This window comes from Lepisosteus oculatus, chromosome 28, assembly GCF_040954835.1.
Source record: "Lepisosteus oculatus isolate fLepOcu1 chromosome 28, fLepOcu1.hap2, whole genome shotgun sequence".
In the NCBI taxonomy this organism is placed as follows: Eukaryota; Metazoa; Chordata; class Actinopteri; order Semionotiformes; family Lepisosteidae; genus Lepisosteus; species Lepisosteus oculatus.
In genome coordinates, this window is record NC_090723.1 from 9,152,388 (window position 1) to 9,178,355 (window position 25,968).

The 25,968-nt window shown below is 45.1% G+C and overlaps 1 protein-coding gene across 3 annotated transcripts in view; it reads right to left on the reverse strand.

Moving 5' to 3' along the window:
* The window catches only part of skap1 (src kinase associated phosphoprotein 1), a 161,109-nt gene that overhangs the window by 125,044 nt on the left and 10,097 nt on the right, over window positions 1-25,968 (reverse strand). For 2 of the 3 annotated variants that reach the window (XM_069185748.1, XM_069185746.1), the window contains exons 3-4: window positions 25,645-25,670; window positions 7,207-7,323 (exon numbers count right to left, since the gene is read on the reverse strand). In XM_069185748.1, coding sequence (XP_069041849.1) covers window positions 7,207-7,323; window positions 25,645-25,670 — 143 coding nt within the window. Of the gene's footprint in view, window positions 1-7,206; window positions 7,324-22,164; window positions 22,274-25,644; window positions 25,671-25,968 lie in introns of those variants that run through there. The other variant, XM_069185749.1, reaches the window with a different exon arrangement.

The following is a 25,968-nucleotide window of genomic DNA, read 5'->3' on the forward strand; positions in this document are numbered from 1 at the left end:
GCCTTAGCCCTTTCCATTCAGGCCCTGACCAATCTCTCCTCTCTCAGGCACCTCAGATTCCACAAAATATCAATCTGCTGGGAGACGCACCTGGGGTCATGTGGAGTTCCAACAGGTGCAGGAGTCCGGCATCTTTAGATATTGCAACTTTGAAACCTAAGGAACATCACCTCTTAAACGTGCTGGATTGACACTGTAGAACCCAGACGGAGTTCATAACCTTGGAATGAGCGGAATAATGAGGTCTCATTTTCCTTTCTCTATTTGTAACTCCCAAACCGTGAGCAGCTGACCTCATACAGCTGTTGCGAGAAAGGCCTCCTCTGTACGATACAACAATTCAGGGCAGAGAGATTACCAGTCAATTGCAGATCAATAGTCAGCAATTGCCATGTACAGGATGTCTGGGATGAGTCTGTGCGACAGATTCCTGAATAAACACACTGGAAGACCAAAATGTTGTGGGGGTTAGAATTGAAAGATTTCAAAACCTATCCAATATTACTACTGTATATCTCCTCCAAGCAGTCACGTCCTGTATGACAATACTGCCCTTGTTCCCACCAGTGTACAAGCCTCGTCAAAGGAGTGCTTAAACAGGGCCCCTGCACAACGCCAGGGGATGCAGAGCTCAAAACCAGGCTGTCTCCTGCCTCCTCTCTGCTGGGCAGCTTCTGAACCACTGTCGCTGCCTTCTGCAACATGAGAGACAATCGTCTGTATCATCAGCCACACACCTTGCTTACTTCCTTCCTCTTTTCTGTATGTACCGTCTTGGGAAAAAGTGCAATACCTGCATGTCTTTTAACCCCAGTTAGGACGGTGCACTTCAGACGTGCGTGTCAGTGTTTTGGAAGATGTTCAGACAGAGCCCATCCTGCTTCTTAATCTAACCACATGCCTTAGAAGCTCTGTGCCACTCCAGAATTTGTGCATCCCTCCATAGTCCAAGTTAAAGGAGCACTTTCGTGACCCACAGTGAATTTTCCGAAACACTTGGGATCAAATGCAAGTGAACAGAACACCCCCCCAGGGTTACAATAAAATCCGACCACTGAGGGTGTCTGGGCACCCCTGTCAGCGATGACAGGACTCCAGATCCAAACAGACGCAGATCAGGGGTATTGGATTCAGGTCCTCGAGGGATACAACAGGCAGGTGCTCTTGGTGTGGTTACCTTACCCACAGTAGGAGGGATACACTGTTGTAGTGAAGCTGTATTCAGGATAACAGAACCTCTTTTCTCAAGACACTTTTCTCTGACCTAGCAATCCTGCTGGAGAAAGAGCTTTGAGGACCAGAGGAGGGGACCCCTTGGATTAGAGATTTAAAGGTCTTTCATATCCGTTTCCAAACTAGGAAAAAAAAAGACCAGCAGTGCAGGGTATGCTGATGCAGCACTGTAAATCAACAGTGACTGAGTTTTAGGAGGCGCTACACATATGGCACCCTTACGGTTTCTTTTTTTTTTCTTTCACTGAACACGTAACACACATACAGAGAGAAAAATTCCCAAAGTGCCACTCAGGGCAGTCAGGCGCTTTGGTATTTATCAAAGCAAATCCCCCCCCCCACCCCACTACCACCTTTCAGTGTGCAGCACATGTTCGTCTTAAGGAGCTGCGTGATTTTCGATTTGACTGGCTCTGTCAAGTGTAGCTAACAAATCATCCACTCCAAGCCCGGGCTCTGCTGCTCTGAGAGCACTTACACTCTCACAGCATCACACCAAGGCCACATCATCAGCAAAGTGTCTCTCTCTATCCTTTCCTCTCAGCTATTTATTTAAAAAAGGGATTCGTTCCATCTTCAATGACTGTAATTGACAGTTTGGGAACAAACCACTCTAAATTAAAATACCCAACATCCAACTTCTGTGTCCTCTTCCCCCCCTCCGGCTTCCACAGGACAGCCCTGATTTTCATGTTCCTGCACTGAAGCCCATCAGGCCAAAATCATCATATTAATTATATTTCACATGTACAAACTGATAGAAATTGATTAAATGACTGATACGTAAGCAGTGCAGAATGAATTGGGCACAGCAATGAAAGTGATGTCAACTGCACCTCTGCTCAGTATGAATCTATGGAGGTATCGTGAGAGCCACAGGAGCTGAGCTAGGCCCACTGAGGTGGAGAGAGGCAGGTCTCTGGAACACCTGGTCAGGGTTACAGGTATCCAGGTACAGCACACCTGCCTCGACACCTGAGTAATGGTTCATGACCCACCAAATAAGGACAGGGCAGCACTGCTCTTCATAAAAAAAAAAACAGACAGTGCCCCACAGCTACAGTGTAGAGTTTCACAATGAAGCAAGTGAGGAAAACAAGGCCCAGTCTGTCAAGGCATCACCCTGAAGCTACAGCTCTATTCTGAGCAAGCAGGGCTGACTGCAGCCTTACTAAAATCAAATTCCCAAAACGGATGGGGGCCCAAACGAAGCACATTAATATCGCCCTGTTTTTTAGCGTGCATTTTAATTCCATCACCTAGAAACCCAGACCTCTCGCCCCCCCCCCAGCCATCGTGAGTATCCGTCAGCGTTGTGTCCGATACCATCAGTCTGAAGGGACTGGCGTTAACAATAACAGGCGGGTACTGAGGATGTCACCCTGAATCCCATTTGTTTCTTTAACGAACCAGGAACCATTAGCAGGATAGAGAGCATTATCACAGTGAATAATGATGTCAATTGTCCTGCAAGAGGCACTACAGCCAATGACGGAGGATTAACAGGCTACAACTTTTTCTCCTTCCCCTCCATCTCACATTTATTCTTTCTTATCTCTTCCATCTCTCCTTCTTTTTTCCCCTGCAAAGCACCCGTGGGTTAAGAAGGCAAAAAAAAAGACCAGAAGGGTACAGAACATTTTGTTAAGAAAAATAAATATTCCAAAAGGAGACCTCTTTTGTGACCCATTTCCTCATCTACCAATGCAATGGAATGACCCGTTAAGTCTGCAGGTGCCAAACCACTATGACCCAGGTGGGGAGGAAGAACGTCTTGCTACACTCTTATCGTTCTCTCACTGCTATTGAGAGAAATGCTTTTATGATTGCTCTCCCGAGATGTATTTCTTCTCTGGGCTTCAAGTGCACAATGGTGTTGATAACTGGAAGGGCGCCACTCAGCAGACATCCTGACAGACTGACATCACCTTTGCCGCCAAACTCACCTGCGCTGATGAAAGTCGGCTTCCACCTGTGTAAGAAAGCACCTGGCCATTCTTCCCCTTCCCAGCCGCGTGTGGTGAAGACCCGATGTTTTGGCAGAACGCAGTAGGAACCTCACCCTAATATGGGAGACACTTCCTTCAAGCCGAGCAAAGATGCCCCTTTAACAAATGGCACTGGTCAGTCCTCCAATATCTCCAGACTGAACAGTCCATTACTTAAACAAAAAAGCTTCTGAGCTTTTCAAAACACCACCAAAATCCTGACTCAACTTTTTTTTTGTAATTTTTTTTTTTTGTCTGCACAAGGATAATGCTTTTAAGCAGTCAAACCCTGATTAACGTACATGCAAGTGTAGCAATGTACAAAGTACATTTGTCTCTGCTGTCAGACTCAACTTTTTCCCTTGCTTGTGGATCTAGTAAAAATTGCATCAAGGGCAGAATCAGAACACTGGTTGAACTGAAGTGAAGACTTCAGTTGCACTGTTCTTTTAAAACGCATTTCCTCCTTATCACAGAATCCCCAAGACAGAGAGGGCAAGCACACATTTAAACTCCAGCGCTGACAGTGGCGTATGTGTCTCAGACTGCAGTAATCAGTAAACGGGTTTTTTAAAATTTAAACCATACGCACTGCAATGCCCACTGATTAAAAATAACAAAATAGCATTTTCACAATATTAATCTCATGGAATATAACTGTACCCAAGAGAAAAAAAAGGAAAGGCGTGGAGTCACAATGCTCTGATGAGGTCAACTTAGAATTAAAAAAAAAATCCCACATTTTTCCCATTGACCAGCGCTTCAGGGAAACCATTAGCAATTATCAGAAACACTAAAAAGGCATTTTCAGAATAACAACCATGGTATTTCACATTTCAACTGTTTAGCATTCTGTCACTCTACAGTTTTATTCTTTTTTATTCCTGCATGAAAAGCACAGAAGTAACACAGTGCCTGGCTTTTAAAAGGCAATAAAATACTAATAGTCCCCACAGTGAGTGGCTCACATTTCAGTTTACTGTGAAGGCCTCTGCCTCCAACACTGGACCATACCGGGGCTTAGAAAGCATGCATCTCCGACATTAATAAGCACTTCCTTTGGCACTTCACTCCTAAACCCTTCTTTGACATTCAGCTGTTGCCCTATTGTTCGCAATGCTCTGATTGGTATTCTCATGCTAACTTAAGTCAAGCATCCGCTTGAGAAACAGCAGCAGAAACGCCTGAAAAAGAACCCAGAAAAGGTGATGTTCTGGGGAGGGGCCAACAGCCGAACTCTCCACTGGGGGGGCAGCACACCTGCAGTCGGCTCGCCCCACGACAATTATTCTAATTAATCCATTAAAACGATGGTGCAGAGGGTAGCAGTCCCATATCACAACTCCAGAGCCCCAGGCTGGAATCGGTGTGCTCACCCCATGCCGTCTCGAAACTGCCACCTGTAAGCACTCCTGCATACCTGTAATAGACAGGTGTCCCACCCAGTGTGCCGTCCTTCCTCGAACCCAGGGCCAGTGGGGTCGGGCTCTGGCTCACCGAGACCCTCGACTGACAACGGATGGATGGATGGATGAATGAACGTAAAAATTAAAATAAATGAGTTGCAATTGTCAAAATTTGACATTTTAGCATCGGCCTGTAACCAAGGTGGCCAAATTTCAGCTCAATGTCATCTGAATATCAATCTACCCAGGTTCACCCAAAATAACAAAGCAAGTATTTGTTTTGAATGCAGAAATTCGTATTAAACCAAAATTCAAATTCTACAGTAGTACGCGCGTTCAAATAAAAAATTAGACGGTAAAGCTTGATTTCTATTCATGAATGTGTAAAGAGAATTTTCTGTTCTGGAAATGTCAGAAAGCGAGAGATCTGCCTTCTGCTGTTTCACACCACTAGAGGGAGCTCTGTGTCTCCTTTCTGAGGAAATCAAGGCTGCTAACTCAAGGACCCCCCCCATCCCTCCACATTCGTATTTCCTGCCACCCTGTTCACCCATCCCTGCCTCCACAACACACGCACACGCATCTGTCACACCAGGTGAACGGGTGGACAGCCACCAGCAAGACAAATCGCAGCGCCGCCACATCCATAACTCTGACATATCGGTAAAAATTAAACGGGCATATCCGAGACGGAGAGGAGCACGCGGATGGATGTTCATACCCGGAATTAACCCAAACCGGCTGACAGGCGAGCTCCCGCAGAGGGGCAGGCAGGTGGCAGGGAGAGGGAACTGGCACCACAGACAGCTGGACGGGGCAAACGTTTCGCCGGGATTGGTTTTTGTGTCTCGGCAGAACTGAAATACCGCGCTTCACGGTGTCTTCAACTCTGTTTTCTGTTGCAATGGATTAAGAGTTTATGTTGTGAACTGAAGCTGAATTTAACCTCTTCATTGACCTTCTAAGGAATTTTGTGTGAAAGTTATCAATGCAAAATGAAGAACACTCAGGAACACAAAACTGAATCTTCCAGTTGATCATATCAGGTGTCCTTTAGGTAACCTCACACCTTACTTACACACTTACTAATTACCTAACCTTACTTCTTACACCTGTTACTAGAATGTTTTTTACGGCTTAAAGGAGCTTAAATTTACACTTAATTTTGATTAATCTTCCATCAGACTTGTGAATAAAATATTTACTTTAAACATGAAGGCACTGCTACGTACGATGAGGTATACTTCCATGTACTTTCCATGTAGCTGAATCTTGAACACTTTTTTCTTTTGATTCAGGCACTTGCTATGAGTGTAAAAAAGCCGTGCTTAGACACTGTAAATCATGTCTTATTTCTCAAAGGGTTGTCCCTTGGTCTAATATTTTAATAATAAAAGAAACGCGTAGGATTGCAGTGGGTGCACGGAGACTCACAGCTGGCTGCGCTTTATGTGTTCAGCTTAATCTGCTTTCTCTGAAGGAGAAGTGTGAGAGTCGCTGGTAATTATTGATTTACAATCGCAGGGAGCTCTGCCAAGCAGTCTAAGGAAGTTACTGATGGAATCGTGGAAGTGCACGGACACAGAACGGTGGTTTAAAAAATTGCCACAAGATCCGAGCCTCACATCAGGAAAGAGGGGAACTGGATAGATGCCAGACTGACGTGAATATTTAACGATGCCAGGAGTGCCTTCGGAGCTGGATAATTTACAAAGAAACAGCCGACAGCAGAGGCGAGGTATGGGTGTTGTGTAAATGAACGCTGCTTGCTGTTTAAGCACGTTCAGTGGTCTCTTTGTGGAGCCATCTTGGTTCAGCCCCCCACCCAGGAACCACCCTGGGGTCCCTTAGCAAACACACAGGAGAAAACCAGAACTGACCCATTTTAAGTGCTCTGCTTCTGGCTGACGACTGCTCACGCGTGTTTGCGGTCCTGTCTCCCACCGCATCTCGCCGCACTTTTGTTTACAAACCCCAAATCCACCAATAAGAAACTCCGCACGAGGTCAAAGGGGACTTGCCACAGCTTCGGCCCTCTCGTGCTATTCTGGGCTCTATAAAAGTAGAGCTGTGGGGACGTCGCCACATCATCTGTCTGCTTAAGGAGTCACTGCCTTTGTAGGAACATTTCCTACAGTCGTAGATCACACGCCCACACACACTCTTGTAATTGATCTTGTTCTCTTTTGATAACAGAGGTCAGCTCTGTCCTGGCTTGGGGTTCACACCCATTTCTCCCACATCCCCCATTGCTACTGATTCGGGGCGCAGCCGAGCCAAACAGCGCTTCGTACGAAGCCTGGGGCGGCGACATCCAACGACATCGACCGACGCCAACGAAGGACCACCATCTCATCAATAAGGCATCACCCACCCCAGTGACTGGAGCTGCACACTGGAGCTGCAGAATCCAATCCAATCAATAGGAACCTGACCGGCGTTCAGCTGCCGAAATGGCTGACAAGCCCAGGTGCCGTGGGAAGGTACGCAGAGATGGCATGGGCAGGAAAGGATGGTGCAGTGTCGGTGCGACGGGGCCGGACCCGGGTGAGAATCAAGTGAACGGAGACTGTACGTACACTCCGGAGAGCCGTCGTCCTGGTAATCGGAGGCCACAGAGACGTCATCAGATGGCACAGAGGGACCCAGGCTCACACTCTGGTTGTCATCGGAGCTGTCATCCGGTCCAGAGTCAACTGGAAAAGCAGAAAGGCATGAAGTTAGGAATGTGGGGACGGAGGCCAAGGCTGTATGAAAGGGAGAGTTCTTCACAGAGCTTGCAGGCAATAAGGCCAAGAATCACAGGCAGGGAGGAGGTTGTTATTCTGACTAAAGATAGTTTACTGCCTGAAATGAACTGAAACCAACAGCACATACTGATCACAGAGAATCCAGTAAATACAAACAGATACAGTACGGACTTGGGTCTAAAACTTTAACTTTCCTACCTCACACAAGGCTAAGAAACAGCCGAGCAAAGAAACGCCAAGAAACACAAAACAGCCAAAGCTTTTTGTATGTTCCAAAGCCAGACCGACTCCAACTTCCTAATGCAAAAGAAGTAGTAATGATTGTCAAAATGTTAAATACCATTAAGCCCCGGTCACCCCTTTAAGAGCGACACAGACTTCTGCAATTGCTTAAATACTCCAAAAAAACCTTCTTTTTCAAAGAAAGTGTACCAGCACATTGTACAGATGAGTGCTTATAAACATAAGAACAGCAGCCAGTGCTGTAACTCTGAATTCACTTGATGTTCTTTCCTTCTGAATGGCAGTGCCATATTCTTAAAAATTATTTTTGCTCAGCAGAATTTTTTTTGGGGGGGGGGCATGGAGACATCTTTCTCTCTTTCCACCAATAAAGACCCCAGGATATTCAAGCTGCTTCCTTGTCAGGGCACGGGGATTTAATCCAGCTCAGCTATTCGCTAACGGGTTAAAAAGTTCTGATTGAAGCAGAAAAACGACTAAATGGCAGCTGGACATGGAATCACTGCACCTATCACACAGTACATCAAATACAGCTCTTCTCTCTACTAGGGTTAAAGTTCTGCATAACAGATTTTTACTTTTTAAAAGTTAGATATACAGAAGACACAAATGAGATGAATAACTGGCCACTCAGGAAGAGCCTCTTATTCGGAAAGAGGATATGGGATGCCATCTTCTTCCCAATTAAGAGAAATGGATTTAAAATTAAAAAGATTAAAAATACGTCATCATCTTGGTGTCCGAAGCCGACAATTGCTTGTAAAAAGAAGTCCCATCTCACTTAGATCTAAAGCAGCCCGAAACACTTGAGGGTCATTATTTTGTCAATGAAACGTTCTTCTACAGTATATGGTCTGTGCAATTTACAGAATCGTTATTAACATAAATATGTTGTTTATTAATATTTGTGGCTGGAAAAATTATTAAATTGGAATATATAGTGGTTATACTGAAATCTGAATTACATATTAAAGCCACAAAAAGTTAAAATTTGTTACCATTTATTTTACATTCTAAATTATAAACATACTTAAACTCATTTTTTGTTGCCCATTTCCAAAGTCTTTCATAACCGAGGTTAAATTGCTGTTCATCGCAAATCGGGCAGAGCTGCTAGCCACAAAAAACCCTGAAAAGTTCTGAAAAGCAAACTAACCCGAATAGCGTACGCCTATGACAAACCAAACCGCAGGACGGGTTTTTGAACCCGTCAGGAGTGAAATTCACCCACTGTTTCTGTGGGAGCACGTTAAATCCGAGACCGGAGGAAAGGCTCAATGATTTTTTCACCTTCGGTATTTCCACTCGTCTCATCGATCTGTTACCGCTGGCTCACATGGGAAGCCGGCACGGTTGTGCTCTGCCTGGAGAAATCGGTTTTGTAAATAAGCACACAACCTCACGGGCCAGAGAGACGGGCTCAGCGGCACAAGCACAGCATCTGCAGGCCATTTACGCCGGCCTGCGAGAGGCACAGAGGCTGCTGCACTTCTGCCCATCACCTCGGGGGGGCAAAGCCAATGTTGTATTTTTCCAAGTTTATCAGTTGGTTTTGGTGGGCGAGTCAATCTATCTGGGGGCATTTTATGAAGACATCACCTCCCCACCCAAAGAAAAAAAGAAATCTGCAGCGCGTCCGATTATGAAAATTTTCCAAATGTCCTTAAAAACATTGACGAATGCAAAATGTACTAAAATGACAGGACTGGTGTGAAACGCCTCTGGTGAGAGCACGTAAGCTGTTATTTACACGGTGCCATTACTGATACCTGACTGTTTATCTCCCCGTTTATTGCCTTGATAACAATGGATAAGCAAGTGCAGTTTCAGACACATTCCCTTTGGCTCTCCGTTACTTCAAGTCCTCAACGGTTTCTATTCCTTTAACTTTGCAAACAGACCTCAGAAACAAAACTTCAATAATCAATTTCACAACAAGAGGTTCAGATTTGCACATGTTTCCAGCAGACAGACAGGTCCAGTTAAGCTAATTCCCTGAGACTGAGAGATTACTGCTGACATGACAAAAGAGTTTGATACCTGTGCTCACTGATTTAAACAGATTACAGACTTCTTCACATTATGCCAATTTTTGCTTTTCGGTTTTCTACAATGACACAGGACTATGCCGGTTTGCTTTAGCGTAATTTCCAAACAAACTTTTTCCAGATGTAGCACACTCTGTGGATGGTGTCAAAGTGACCAAACAAGACGTACTCTATTTCCCAAATGTAACATGTAAAAATACACACTGTATATTATTTTGACAGTGTACAAAAGGAAAAAGCATAACCCCCCCCCCACCCACCCACCCACCACCAATCACAATCATTGTGACTTTTAAAATCTCTGGATAAATCACTCTAAAAATGAGTTTAGGCAGAACGCCCTCATGTGTTATCGTTCAATTCCAACACTCAAGGGATGTTTTTTTTTTATTAAGCATTTGGCAAGCATTACAAATACTATACATGCTCTCCCATTATTTCCAAAGAGAGCAGTCAAATCTGTGTTTTCCACACACTCATTATGACTTTAAATTGCTACTGTTTCATTCCACTTAAGCATACAGTAAACAGCATTAAGGCTGCAATTAAATAAATCTGAAGGGTCAACGAGACTGATCCCACAATAAGGACAGAACAACTGAGAGCAGTTATTACCCTGACTAATCTGAATGAGATCATTCAGAAAGATGTCTGTAGGGACGAAGTATATGTTTTTAAAATAAACACAAGCTAATTTAAACGTATGAAAATGACTTCCAAGTCATAAAACCTGTTGACTTTATGGATGCGTTTGAAAATTGTGGCAATGGGCGTTCTGAGCGCAATGAATGGCTTTTTTTAATCGGACCGTGCTGGCTCTATTTCTTCAACGAGAAATTATTTACGGTCTGTAACCACAAACATGGCAGGATTATAAAAAAAATGCATACAGTAATAGTACCACTCAGAAATCTCCAGCACAACGTGCTTGTTTGAGCTCCACACAGCTTGGCAGACTTCTGTTTTTTAACCCAAGTTTTAATGGTTTCATTGTTCAACTACTCAGAATCAGTAAGTCTGAATATTAACCAGAAACCCGTCTTAAATCTCTCTTGCCTAGATTTGATGCAATGATGCCATGCACTCCTGCTTCAGACCCAGAATGTGACTGTGGGCAAAAACAACAGCTGGAAACAAAATGATCAAAGGAATTTCTGTGTGCGTTGTGGCAAACCACTTCTGTTTATTAGACAAGACTACAGGATATAGAAATAGCATGTCTAATTTATCTCCTTGCGCAATCAGGTCATTTTTTAGCTTTGGTGTCGTTAAGTCTTCCAATACATAAAAAAACGTTTCAAATCTTTTTGACGCAAGAAAAATGAGTTCTCATTTTGTAAAAAAAAGGGGCCAGTGTTGTAAAAGTTTTATTGTGGACTTAAAGTAACAAAGGGTCACGGCTGGAGAAAAAGGACTGCTCTGACACGTCACATGACTGCGCGGCCCGGGCAGCGCTTTGCCTCGGTCATTCACTGCGGAGAGGACAGCGGGCACAGCGGCATCTCACAGGAGGCCAGGATTCACAAGACGAAGAAAGGAAAATCTTTTTGGGGGGTTTTGAAAAGCCAAACATCGAGGGGAGGGGGAAAAAAAGTGAAAGCAGCAGCCAGCGTTTCAGAAGAGGCCGCGGCGTGGCCTGCGTCGTGCCAGCTTCCCCAGCCCGGAGCGCAGGGTGGGGGTGGGGGGTGGGGGGGTTGGAGCGGCTCGTCTCCGGGAACGGCGGACCCCCGTCGCAGGCCTGGCGCGCAGCAGCCCTGGCCCCGGCCAGCACGGGCCCGATTTACACAGAGCCTCGTGTCACTTCAGCGTCCCCTGCCGGCAGAGCCTGTTGTGTCGACCGTATCCCAGCAGACCTCACCGCGCCAGCTCTGCTGCAGCTCCCGCCACCGAGCGCGTTCCACTGATTATCGCGGCGCGCTCGGCTGCCACACAACCGCCACGTGCCAATCCGCCACCCAGGGCTGCCTGTGCCGCATCCTCAAAATGGGAAAAACAAACCAGATAATCTCCTCCAGACTGCAGACACTTCGCAATTAAGCATCATCATTAAATCCTGAGCTCCCTGGGCTGCGAGCAAGAAACTCCCACCTTTATGTAAATACATCAACATTCATCACTGACACCAGATATCTCACAACCACGAATCTGTGCTAATATTCCAGGCAATAAAACTCACATTAGAAGAATGCGGTCCTTATTCTCCCTGGGAAGAAGCTGTGGGCAATCGGCTTAACCCACAGTAGATGAGCAGTGTTCCCTATGTTTGCCCAAAGGAGAAATCTGCTCCTACAGGTACATCACAGCTGAAGGGCATTTCAGGGTGCAGAAGCAAAAGGAACATTCAATATTTTCTGACTCCTGTGGGGCCACACTCTCCTGGGTTAAAAGCCCTGCCTTTTCAATGAAGAATTGACTCATTTTCACATCAAGGACCCTGTATTCCCTGTGGGCAAATTGCTCACCTACGAAACAGCACTTCCGATGGAAGTGGGCAGCTTTCTCTGCAGTGTCCCCAAGGTAGGGATAAGGACTGATGACTGTTCTTCCCCGAGTCTCCATCAGGATTATCAACACCTGGAGCAGGAGCCACAGTTTACACCACACTTCACAAACCTATTTCCAGAAATCCTAAGTCTTCAGCGTATATGTGTGTGTGTGCTTTGTGCAGTGAAGGATTTCTTTCTTTGACGATCAGACGTCAAAGCACACGCTGTTTTCTGTTCGGAAGGGGTCCAGAGACGCTGCCCTTCGGGTGTGAAACTTAGCCACACCGCCAGGCTCCCGACTCTTCAGTCACAGGATGTGAAAACCGCCCTCCCAGCGCCGGAATGGCATTGAGATCAGTCGGTCAGAGGTGGTCTGTGGGAGTGTCGAGGTGTTAGTGGGACTATTCATCTAGTCTGCGTGCTAAACTAACACCTGGCAGCTGCACCAGGGGGCTCACTATCTCAAGAGTCTCACAAGTGTCTCACACTCACGAGTCTGTTGGTTCAGCAAAAGAACCTATTGCTGTTCTTAAAATCTAATGTTTTCAAGCACACAATAGTAACTGTCCATTTTCAGAACAACCCCTTAGGCCCTCATAACCCTCCACCCATCTATTGAAAACAGCACTATCAGTCCAAGTCCAAGGGCTGGGGAAGTACCCTGTTTCCTGCTACCAAGGGCATAACCAGTGCTAATCAGACACTGACGCACCTACAGAAAGTGAGCTGCGAGTTAAAATGACATGACATGAAAGGAAAGGCAAGGAGATTCATAGTTATAACATGCCTCTGAATGCCAAAGCCTCCAATGGCCCAGTGAGTGTTTTGTTTACTCTCTCTATTTAAACTAACCAGCCCGATTCCAGGCCCACTGGGGTCACAATAAAAGAAATAAACCGTATATCAGTGCAAGGGTGTGGCTGCACGATTCATTACTGCCGAGTTCCACAGGTTTCAAAAGCCAGCTGTGCATGTCAAGGACCCCAGTCATCCCAGTCACAAACTGTTTTCTCCCCTACGGTCCAGTAAACGGAACCGAAGCAGTCGGTCAAAGTCCAACAGATTACGGAACAGCTTCTGCCTCCAGGCAATAAGACTGCTAAATAGCCAACCTGCAGCTCGTTTAGCAAATCACCCGGAATGGCTACATGGACACACAGTTTTCACTGTATTGTGCATCCTGCACTTCTAGGACATAATGTATTGCACACACCCTGGACACTCAGCAGCTCTATTTATATTACGTTTTGTCCAAGTTTGTTTTATTCAATTTCTATTACGTAACCTTAATTTTGTGATTTTTACCCCACCCCCACTCCCGGTGAGCTCGTAGAAAAGACATTTAATTGCCAGCAACTACTGCTGCATGCTGTATTGTTGTGCATTTGATAAATTAACTTTGATTGATTGTTTGATTCCTCAGCTATGACTCAGCCCATCTCCCCTTTCCACTGAACCGCAGCGCAAGAAGGGCATCGCAGCTGGACAGTGGGCTCCTGTACCTGTCTGCATTCAAACACAGCTTCACCTCATTAAAACAATATATGCAGTCTGAGTTTTTGGGGAACAAAGCAGATCAAAGTCTGCGAATATCATAATCGGATAGCCTGCTGAAAGCCAAAATTCCTACTAAGAAAAAAATGACATAACTATAAATAGAAATGTTAGTTATTCCTGCATACACTCTTTCACCCCCCCAGAACTAGGTGTTCTTCCAGTCAGACGGAAGATCTGTTGAATATTACTATGAAGCAGACAGTCTCCCATGTGACTGGCCACCGGAGAAAAGCACAGCAAATCAGCTTACTGCTCACATTTCAGGGGGGATCGGACACTTAGCTGTAGTTCCTGGGGCTGTCCAGTAGGGGGCACTGCAGTGTACAGGACAGAAAATAAAAACTCGCAAAAACCTTTTAACTGTTGCTTTGCCATTCAGAAGCGTAGAGCATTACAAACACCCATAGCATCACAATCCCATTAACCGTTTCATGTATCAAGACATAAACAGGGCTGAAGAATCCCTTTAGTGGTTAAGTCTAGTTGCGGAAATTGAAACTGGTGAAATGCATACCAGTGGACAAGTGGAAATTGTGGCAAAGTGCATTACAGCAAACTAAGAAAAGGAGGCAGTGTTTTACACAAGTGGGCAAGACTGGGTTGGGGGTAATGAGCACTGCTCCTTCACAACCCTAATGGGCTGTGTTCAATGCCAAGCAGTAGTGCCTTTTGCATGGAGCTTGCGTGTTCTCCATCGTCACATGACTTTTCTCTGGGTGCTCCAGTTTTCATCCACATCCCCCACGTTCATTTATTATATATAACTTTTATTATATATAATATAATTATATATATACTTATTTATATATAATTTATCAATGCCACTTCTTAGCTCTAATACTGTCTGGGAAGAATGTATGTTCAGTAAAGAGTTCAAAATCAATACCAAAACTTAAGTGTTAGCAATTGTATAAATATCTACGTCATGAAAAACATCAAAACTGTATTTGACCGTAAAGCAACATACTACAGGCTCAAATCTTCGCCGAACCCTCACTGTACACTACCAGATTAACTACAGCAGGGATTAATGCGCTAAACCCAGGCCCCACATTGCCTGTGGCACCATGAGGCACGTGACCAGGCCCAATGGGCATCCAGCACAGGGTCAACACCCTGGCAGCTCCACTGGAGTGTTTGTGTGATGAGTGCTTATCAGAGACTTGTGGAAAGATGCAAGAAAGCCACTCAGCCACAGGGACAGATGAATGAGACCCTGCTCAGCCCGGAGGTACCGGATAAGCATTCTAGTCCCATCACTGAACTGCTGTTAAAACCTAGGAGCCTACACACACACACACACACACACACACACACATCACTAAATGCTGTGATCCAAGAATTCAAAGCATGCTTCTTTTTTCCAATTTGCATTGCTGCGGTTCTAATAAGTTTTGTTTTAAATAGCCCATTTAAAGCCGTAATGACCACCATCAATTAGTGGCCTAGTGCTTAAATACCTTTTTATCTTTTCTAAAGCAGACTGTCAGAGCTACACGCAGTGGTTGGAATTCTAATGGTTTTTTTTTTCTTGGGTTCAAAGATGTCTGCATTGCATTGCCATGAGGGTCTACTGCTCCTGTGCAGAACAGTTTCAAAACGGAAACCTCCATCGCATTCATTTAGAGAGAGAATATGAAAGGAAGATGCATGATTTGAAAGCGAGCAGCAAAAGCGTTGGCCTCTTTTGTACCCTTACTGATGTTCTAATACAAGTGCTGATGCTTGTATTTTCCATCTGAACAAGCAGCCAGCTGACAGCAAAAAAAAAAAAAAATCGTTCAGTGCTGCCATCAGGCACGAGACCTCGAGACAGGCTCCGGGGAAGCATCGTGCTAATCAGCGCTAGCCAGTCAAGGGACAAAAAAGACCGCTGCAAATCATATACCAACTTATTAGGAAATAAAAGATGAAAGGAAAAAACAAATACACAAGTCAAGAAAAAAAGTTGAACCAAGAGCCTTGAGATCCTATCAGTTGTTTTTCTTTCATTTTTCCACTGCTATCTCAATACTTATCAACCTATAAATGAGTTATGTCCTACTGCATAAACAAACTGGCCCTGAGGCCCTGACAAAGAATAATCACAAAGATATTTCTCCAAGGCTTAAGGGCATGCTGACCTGTCAAAACATTAGTGAAGCTGAAGCATTTTACTTCGACTATGCAATCAGCTGGAAACGTTTACGTTATATACGCACATGCAAACAAATCACACTTTTGAGCTTTCTGAATTTACCAGAAAGGCCCCAATAAACACTCCTGAAGAGCACTCAAAAGCAGCGCTTCTGAAGCAGACCTGCAAAATGGCCGCCCTTGGCACCGAGGCTCGGACGCTGTCCGGTATATCACCCCACGCGCAGACAGGTCCGCAGGACCGGTCGTGCTGTATATACAGGAACCCTTCAGGCACACCAGGAATTATGGCTCTGCTGTCTTGAAAAAAACCCTCCGAGGAAGCCGAATGTAAAAACACTGGTGACCAGACAGTTATTTTTAGTTTCCTGGAAGAATGTGCCCTTTCCCATGGCAGCACATTTCACACCCGTGTGTAGAAGCAGGACTGGGAGTGACTCAAGGGAGGAGGAGGAAGAGTATGGGGGTGCTGGGACACGAGGAGTCCCCGATATTTCTGCTCCATGGCTCTTCCAAAAGGGGTTGATTCCCCCATGAACTGAGCTGCCATGAGCTGTGAACACACGCTCTTATACAACGAACAGAAGAAATACCTCAACTCAGATTATTATTTAAATACTACACATCGTCCAATTATGTATATTAATGAAAAGATCAAGTAAGGCAATTTAATGCCTTAAAATGTTGCTCATATAGGAATAGAAATGTATACACAATACACATACACGCACAGACCCACGCACAGACCCACGCATACACATGGCAAAGTTAGAAAAATGCCTGCTCAGCTGTTATCCAAAGCTGACCCTCAGCCTAGCAGGCAGTAAAGTCGGTCTTGACAGACAGGTCGATTGTGGAAAAGATAACTCTACATTCTGTGCATATTTGAATCCACTTGTGTCTTTCCGAGTTCTCTCCCCCCCAACTAAAAGTATTTATAGACCCTAATTACAAGCATTTTTAAATATGCTACATTTCTGGAAAAAGTCAGTTTTAAAGTCATGCAGCTGATAAGGCACTCAAAAAGGGCATCACATTTAAGAGTCAGGTCTGGTGTGTTCTGACTGAGGCTCATTTTAGGCACCTCAGCAATGCTGGATCTATACACATGGGCTTCACTGCACCTATTATCACACAAGAGAGCAATTTTCATTTACAATAAAGCTGAAATTATGTTTCATAAACAGCTGTTCTAGAATAAGAAGAATAAATAAGTAGACGCAGTGTTTTTGCTTTGAAAATGGGTCACACTGTTAAAAGGAAAATCTACACAGCACATTTCTCCAAGAAAATTCCTAGGTCCTCTCACAACATCCTTCCGTGGGTAAAAAAAAAAGCTTGATTGAGAAACTTAGATTAAGTACACTTTTTAAAATGATGCAAAACTGGTTAGAGAACAAAAGAAAGGAAAGGCTTGTTTGCACAAAATCTGGGCACTTGCAGGAATGAGTCAAAGGGAAAAGTGATGGGTTTTCAGTGCAGGGAAGAACTGGTAGCACAGCACAATGAGCTGGTGTTGACTGAGGGTTTAATGTGTTTAACAAGGTGTGAGGGTGGAAGGTCTTGAGAGTACATGCTTGCGTCACAGGAATCCATCAATAATTTCGAAACGCCGCGCGATCTTCGGCAACTGCAACACGTCCGTCAACGGCTGCAAACGAGTTTCTTTACCAATAGACACACTGAAAATTTCGGGAGCCATCGGATTTTGCATACCTGTGGGGCGTTCAGTTTCTTTTCGTTCAACTGTACTTTAACCTACCCCCCAGGAGTCCAGTCCAAAAGCACAGACGTTTTCACCTGAGCACTTCCCTTCACGGTCAAGTTTTTCGCAAACGTTTTTTTCTTCAAGTAAAGGTTTGTCTTCAGAGAGCTTGAAAGTACACGAAAGATCAATCATTCTCAAAACAAGGAAAGTCTTCAAATTCTTAAGGGGAAACAGTTTTACAGTGAATATTAGGTCTGCTGTCTTGACATCAGAGATACAATGATTGCGGCCCTCCAGGACTGAGTGTCATTGTAGATAACTGTAATCATCCATGATTAAAGACCTGGAAACTGTGGTAATGTGTGGTAAGACAGACCCCTTAAGTGAACAATTCATTTAGATCAAGTCATTAATCATACAGGATGAAAACCAGAGGACAGCCTTACAGGACCAGGAGTGAATATCAGTGCTTTAGATGGACAGCAGATACCCTAAAGATCTTACGACGAGAAAATAAAACAGGCTTTTCTAAGGACAACCCTGAACATCTTCAAAGGACCCCCAGGTTTCAGGCCTCATCCTTTCCCTCACTGTGTGGGCGCCATGTTATTTCACACAGCCCTCCAGTGGAACTAGATTTATAACATGCCAAATACATTCTGGGAAAAGGAAAAGCAGGCCTAACAACACCGGACCGCCGGGAGAACCAACGAGCGAGAGAGCTCTTGGCATTCAAGAAAATCCGAGAAGCTCACACCGAGAAATCTCTCCGGCCCAGGCCGGATTTTATCATACCCCATCCTGGGCTCACAGGAGGGGAAACTGCGGAAAAGCTTGGCTGCTTGTAACACAAGGGGGTTACATCTATAGCTGCAGCCAGCCTTCAGATCTTCCTTTATTTATTAGCCTTTCAGTGATTTATCCTCTGCTCAGAATAAATAGCTTTCTTCTGAAAGGAGAAGGAATCCTTCTGTTCCTGGCAGGGACTTGCTTCGATGACGTACAGACAACGGCTCTTCTAGTGTGTTTGTGATCTTTTTTTGTTACTGTGACAGGGCCAGATGAAGTCGGTTTAAAAATACTGCACAGTATACATGTTTATTTAAAGTAGGTAGCTGCATCAGCATGTGTAGGAGCAAGTAAAGGTTTATTCCATGATGTTGACTGCCTTGTTTTTCTCACACCCGAAGAAGGCTGGGAGAACGTGGTGTTTCTTCTCTTTTCAGCACTTTTATGAAACCGTGCTGGGACAACTGTGCGCATTTGATTTTAAGAACGCACATTTTCTAAACAATAAATGAAGAAATAGAAGAGGAAAACTACAGAAAATTACATGCAGATGCAGAGAATCAAACGCCACCATGCAATCAGACAGCTGCACAGTGAGAAATGAATCCTGAGAGTGGGGGAGGGGCAGGCTCAAGCCTCCTAGGGCCACTAGGAGGCACTGCAAAGCACACTGCTGTGTATCCCTTACAGTCTAGGAAAACAGCCATTGTCAGGTAATCGGTACCTTTTTCCTTAGTTACTCAAAGGCACAGCATGTTTTTCCAATAATGTTTATTTTCTGTATATACTTTCCAACATCCCTTTATTTTGTCGCTGAATGAAAACAAACGTATACGCTGTACAAGAAAGTCTGCCCTTTCTATTAAGCTCGGAGCAACAACATTTTCAGGTGACAACTGGGACCTGTTTCATTGTCCATAAATTCCCATATTCTATACTCTCCTCAAAGCTGACAAAAGGCCCCAGCAATGCATATGCACATGTGGACACTAAGCCCCTAAACTCACCCAGAAATACTGCATATGTACTGTAGATTGAAAAAAATCTTACAGACATGCGAGATGATCTCAGGTCCTGAATGGTAGCCAACATCTGTTATACAGGTTGGTCACACAGTGAATAAAGTGAAAAACAAACTAATGGATCAAAAGACAAAACAAATAGAAGACTACTTTCAAAGCGGTTTGAAAATTTATTAGGGCATTTACAACTGTGAAACCAGGGGTTAAAAGGTGGAGTTGTTGGCTTGCCATCAATAAGAATGCTGCTGCAGAACCTGCTTTGTTTAATTATAACCATTTTTCAATTTCATCATGTCAGTTTAATCACATTTTTCAGTTTCATTCTGCCACAGTTCATTTTCCTTGATGACGTTATCTAATGATCCCAGATGCTGCGATGTGCGAGGATGAAGAAAGCACCAGAGACAAGATGGGAGAAAAACCGGAGGCTCGTATGCGAAAATCATCCAGGGTGTGGTCACGAGGGCGGGCCCACAACGCGACATTCCCCACATTCCTGAAACTCACGCCACAGTTATTCCGAGACGCAGCCTGGTCCAAGTGGAAGGCAGACATCCTGTTCAGCCTGGCCGTCTGGCTCTGAAGGAAGTCAGCGAGGACAGAGAGCGGCTGGGCCAGAGCAGGAACTCCGAGCGCAGGAACAATCCGAATGGGCGCACAGTTCAAAGGTCACACATGCTTCCCCGATCCTGAATGATAGACTTTTGTTTCCTCCCATATTTACAAAGAAAATGTTTTACTTATGCTCTACATACTGCACCTGTAACCATAAGTCAGATCCTACAATCTCAGTGTACTGTTATCCAAATATATATAGTCCAATATATATATCCAAATGTATAGTCATTTTTAAAGAGCTAACGTTATATATTTCTTTAAAAAATCAGAAAAGGGAATTTTCACCTTATTTGAAATCATGAATTGTTTGTTGGTGGTTTGCTGTTACAAACCCTGTACTACAAGGGGTGAACTGGACACTCTCTCCTGGTCGTGACCTTTTCATGCACAGCAAGCCGAGGAAAGTTTTGCCAGCTCTCAGCCACTCAGAGGCGCTTTTTGGGAACCCCAGGTACACAAGTGGCAAACGAAGCAGGGACTCTTGGCTACAGAGCTCAGCTAGGCCTCGGAGCTAGCGGTCTTGTTTCTGGAGTCACCTGCGATTCCCCTGTTACTGTTCTCTTACGGGATAAAATCTGAAGACTGTGAAGAAGCTCCGGCTTGTTTACATGACTCAGAAGCAGTACGTTTTTCCCTGGAAACATCCTGTCCTTTAAAAAAAAGAAAAGAACCCACACGCAGTGCGGCTCTAGACAAGAGCTTCATAAATTACGTTAACATGCTCTGCTACAGCAGAGGCAGCGAAATCACTCCAGAAATCAACTGGACAACACTCGCATTTCCTCTCTGCCAATACCACCTGGAATCTTCAAAAGCAAACGCAGTCATCGTTTTCCCCAACGGGAGATCATGTGCCGCAGGTCACAAGCAGGGAGCGTGTCAGGAGCTCAACAAAGGCACGGATTTGCAGGCTGGCCTTTATTTTTCAGCAGCTGGGACAGGAACTTCCCAAGTGGCGCACAGGGAATGCACTTGCTTATGGCGTTCCGGAAGGAAGGTGAGCACAAGGCTGGGGACGTCCCAGTGACCTGCAAGGCAGCAAGTCCGGCTCTCCTGACCCAGGCTGTACGCGCTCCCGCTGGCGCACTGCTCTCCCGTTAACTGCACGGGAAAGCGTCACCAAAGCGAAATGCAACAGGCTTTACACAGCACTAAGCGCGTGCCGCATGGGTAGATTCTACACCTGTAGAAAATGCCCTTTGAGTGCAATGCCTCGACATGGCCCACGAGTGGCTACAGCAGAAACGTATTTACGGCTTTGCCAAAGATTCCTGGACTCCCCCAGCGGGGGGAGAGGCTGGAGCGGCGGGACTTGTGGGTCCCACCGCGCTCACCGTCGCTAGACTCCTGCACGGCTGCCAACTGACAGGAAGCACCCGCGATAGTGCCTGCGGGCCCAGACGGCCTTGCGCAGCGCCGCGGCAAGGACCAGCCGAGGGGATCGCTCCAGAACAGCCGCGACTGCAGCGTCCGACGACCGTGGAACACCCAGATAATGCTCGCGTGAGCCGCGCCGCGTGTGACCTTTGACCTCAAAGCCCGCCGCAATTGCATTTCCAGACACAAGAAAATACATTTCAGCTTGCTGGACCATTGACATGGCATGAGAGAGAAATCTGCATGGTTAATGAAATAACGTCTCCAAGCACAGTTTGGCAGGCAACAAATGGCAACGCTCATGGTAGCAACTCACAGCACGCTGTACTGTATTCAGTAAGAAGGAAACAGTTATTTGTTGCTAAATCGGTCATTTCTTCATTTTATTAATTTTGCCACTCTGTGGATTCTGAAGCATTTCACCTCCGTGCAGGCGAAGCATTTGCAATTTTGTTGTCAACTATGGTTTCCGTCCTCTTTTCTAGTCTCCTACTTTATCTTTGAGCATGTACTGAATCAGTCTCTCCAGCGGGAGCTGGGCCACATTCCCGCTGAACATTTGTTATCTGCACTTCACGAGTGCTGCCGTGCACTCACGCACCCACTGTCCAGACACTGCTGCTACAGTACCCCTCCAATGACAGATCGCCCTCGGCTCAGAACTAAGACAACCGGCTGCTCCCAACAGCATTTCAATTTGCAGGATCAAGGTTTGGAAGCTCTGCCAGAAAAACATAAAAAAAAACAGATCACCAGCTCTCTCTCTCTCTCTGTACAGCGGGATGTTTCCCCACAAGACGTACCTGACTCTCCTTGGAGTTGATACATCTTCTTGATCTTTGCTTTTAAGGGAAAAAGGCTAACTGTTCAAAAGGAACACAAAAATTAAGTTTCTCTTCTATGACATTTTACACATGTTTATCTTCCCCATTCGTAAAAGAACCTCCCAAACGTGCACACACACTCCGTCTCTGCTTTATCATCAGGGGATCACATTGCATTTGTGCTTGGAAACATAAGGCACAGATCCAGGCTTGTACTTTTCACCCAGACCCATGGCAAGCTGTCACTAAAGAATTTTCCATAATTTGCTCCCAGACTTGGGTACGGCAGTAAAAAACGAAGAAAAAAAAATAGGACTCTGATCTTCGACAGACAGAGACAGACTGAGGCATTTGCTTGCTGGGATGGGAGTCTCGCTGTCGCATCGGGACTAGGAAACCTCCTCACTCCAGGTCTCTCCTCACACCGCTGAGGAAACAAATCGCTTTCACTCACCAGACCACATCACACAGCCGCTGCCTGCTTGGGCGGAAAGGAAGGGGATGAATACCAGGGGGTGACCAGGTCAGGATTTCGGGATGTGCTTGAGGAGAGAGGAAACGTCCGGGACACCTGCTGCTGCCTCGTCCAGGCGAATCCAGATTCAAATCTGCTGCCTGCATCAGCCCCTTAACCTCACCAGGTCCACCACTGTGTTCACTGCCCCGCCAGTTTCCTCCTGCATTTCACTAGCGATTGATCTTGCTTGTCCTTGTGCTTCCCTGGGCTCATGCAGGATTTGTCTGGGCTCTGCTCGCCTTCAGCCCTGGGGTGCACCTGGACATCCTGCACGCCCTGTCTTTTGAAGTGCTAAACTGATTCGATTGAACAATTAATGGAACCAGGAGCTCAGGGGGAGTGAGATGGATGAGAACAGGACATTCAGGACTGGCTGTGAGAAACGCTGTTCTAGCACAGTCGTTACCAACCCTGGCCCTGAAAAATGAGCCTGCCAGACCAGTTAAACCACAACACCATTAAATTCTTGATTACTGAAGAAAAGATTTGAAGCTATGTAAATCTTTACTGCATATACTGTACACGGGCACTTTCCATCGCCATTATCACAAAGATCAGTTCCTTATACTATGCTTACAGTGACAAAAGAATCATTGAGACGTGTAATCAACAGCTTTAGGCTTTTACCAAAGCCCTGCAGTTTTAACAACACACCTGCAACGTTCATACTCAAGAAAATCATTCCTGTAGTTTTGTTTAACTGCTAACTCAATCCTTTACAGAGGTGTTCCCAGCCTTAAGACAGCATTCCTCACTGTCCAGTACCAGTATAACCCTGCTCCTCCTGAGTGAGACTGAATCCGTGTCCTCCAGATATGTATAAGTCAGGAACCATAACGTCACTACATTCTTCAGGACTGTATAAGGCTACCCTAGTCTGTGGCAGAAAATCGTAACATTTTTTTTCCTTATAACAGAATTAAAAAAAAGTGTAAGAAAATACTGGCAAACTCAGTTGGAGAAACCAAGAAAGACGGTTAAATGTCTCATTAAGTGGTTAAAAAGACCTTTCCTAGGGTTCTGAAGATGCCAACCGTCTCTAATGGATTTGGGCAGTGGGCTCTACAGACATGGAACTGCACAAGAGAAGGCTCCATGGTCCACAGGTGGACCCTGGCTGACGAAGAAGGCCGGAATTATAAGATCATAAGCTGGATAATACTCATGCAGTTGATTCTTAACCATCTTGTATGTGCAAAGGAGAATAGACATACATAGGAACAAGTAATAGGTTTATTCCTTGCTGAAAAGAGAAGAGAGAAAACACAACATTTCGGCCGTGAAGCCTTCTTCGGGTGTGACTGGCTTCACAGCTAAAACGTTTTGTTTTCTCTCTTCCCTTTTCAGCATGGAATAAACCTATTACTTGTTCCTTTGCAGACTACGCATGCTGACGCAGCTACCCACCCGATACACATACGCATGCAAACTACTTTTTACTTATCACACAAATCACTGAATCCTAGACATACTAAATCCTGCAACTTACAAGATTTAAAGCCCAAAACTGCACAGGTGGGAAGAGAGGCGCCCCTAACATTCACAACGTGCTTCGAATGACAACACAGGGTGAAAACATTAGGAAATCTAATTTCTTAGAAGGGTTTAATTTAGCAACACTAAAGTTAGAAGCTTAGTGAAGCTAGGGTTTAGAGCCTGTGAACATAGCCTCAGTCTTGTCACAGTTTAGCTTAGAGTTCTGTTGCATTGGAACACAACTACAGAAACCGCAGAAACATTATCTAATTTGGTCTGCAAACAGCTCTCCCTGTCATCAGCATAACAGCAAACCCCAAGTCCATGATGGAGGATGATCTGAGCAAAAGGCAACATAGATACTGATGGAAAGGTCCCAGCACTCAACCCTGTGGGACAGCCTCAATAGGTTACATCAGATACCAAACCAGCAAAGAAAAGTCCTTCTGATCTCTATATGATTTTCCATGCAGACAAGCAGTGGCTAGGATACACACCCTTAAGTTACTGGGGAAGCCTTGCCAGATTTTTTAAAACAAGTGTTACAGTAGCTAACTAACTCATATTCCACAGAGTCCTTGATGTGGGTAGTAAGAAATGAATAAAAAGAAAAAAATAGCTTCCAGGTGAAGGAATAGAGCATAGGGCATAGGTCGTTGGTTTTATTTCAGTCACCAACTCGCTCACACAAGCAGAGAAGCATGAATCTGTAGAGCAGTGGTTCCCAAAACTGGGCCTGGTGAACCACACACCTGTGGGCTTTTGTTCCAACTGAACCCTCCGTTACACAATCAAACCCTCCACTGACTTACTAAGAATAAAATCAATCTGAACTGTTTGCTCCCGGCTCTTAAACATGCCGGAGCTTTAACCGCTGTATTCTGTAAGGTGAAATAAAATCCCAAAACCTGTGACGAGAAACAAAATGCAAACATTCGACTGACGCAACCTCAGAACTCAAGTGAGGCCTCGGGGATGTAACGAGGGCTGCAGAATGAAAAGCAGCAGGTGTGTGGGACTGGAAGCCCCTGCTGCAAGGGGTGTGACTGTCATGAGCTGAGGTCAGTACACCTGGCTAGTACAATCATGTACTGTCATAAAGGAACTGTATGAATAAACTCTGTGCAATAGAAAGAGAGAAAGCAGACCTAATGGCTCGATTAAGTCATCTATGAATTGGCTACATTACTCTGCTCTCCTCCCCACTGAGAGCTGGTGTGTGGTGAGTGTCCTGGCGCACTATGGCTGCCGTCGCATCATCCTGGTGGGGCTGCACACTGGTGGTGGTGGAGGGGATCCCCATGACCTGTAAAGCGCTTTGAGTGGAGTGTCCAGAAAAGCGCTATATAAGTGTAAGCAATTATTATTATTATTATCATCATCTACTGGTGGCAGAAAAAATGGGACTGTAGAACTACTGTATCTGCTATCAGTAAGAGTGAAATAGAAGATCTTTGATCGCTTACCTCTGGCACTGAAATACTGGGGATTTCTGAAAAAAAGAAAAAAGAAGGAATTATATTTTTGCACGGGACAGGCAAAGGTGTGCGCATGAATTAACTTGAGGCAGCGTGCTGCCGGTAAACATGAAATTTCTCAGTGAAATACTGACGATCCGACTGACTACCCAGTGGCAAGGGTGTCCATCTCAGCACCTTCTAATCCACTCAGCTGGAAAATGTTGATATATCCAGCTCGGTCACGTAACTTGCTAAAAAGCTGGATGAACTGGTCGATTCGCCATATTACGAGATTGCTACGCAGAGTAATACAAATGGGGGTGCAAGAGG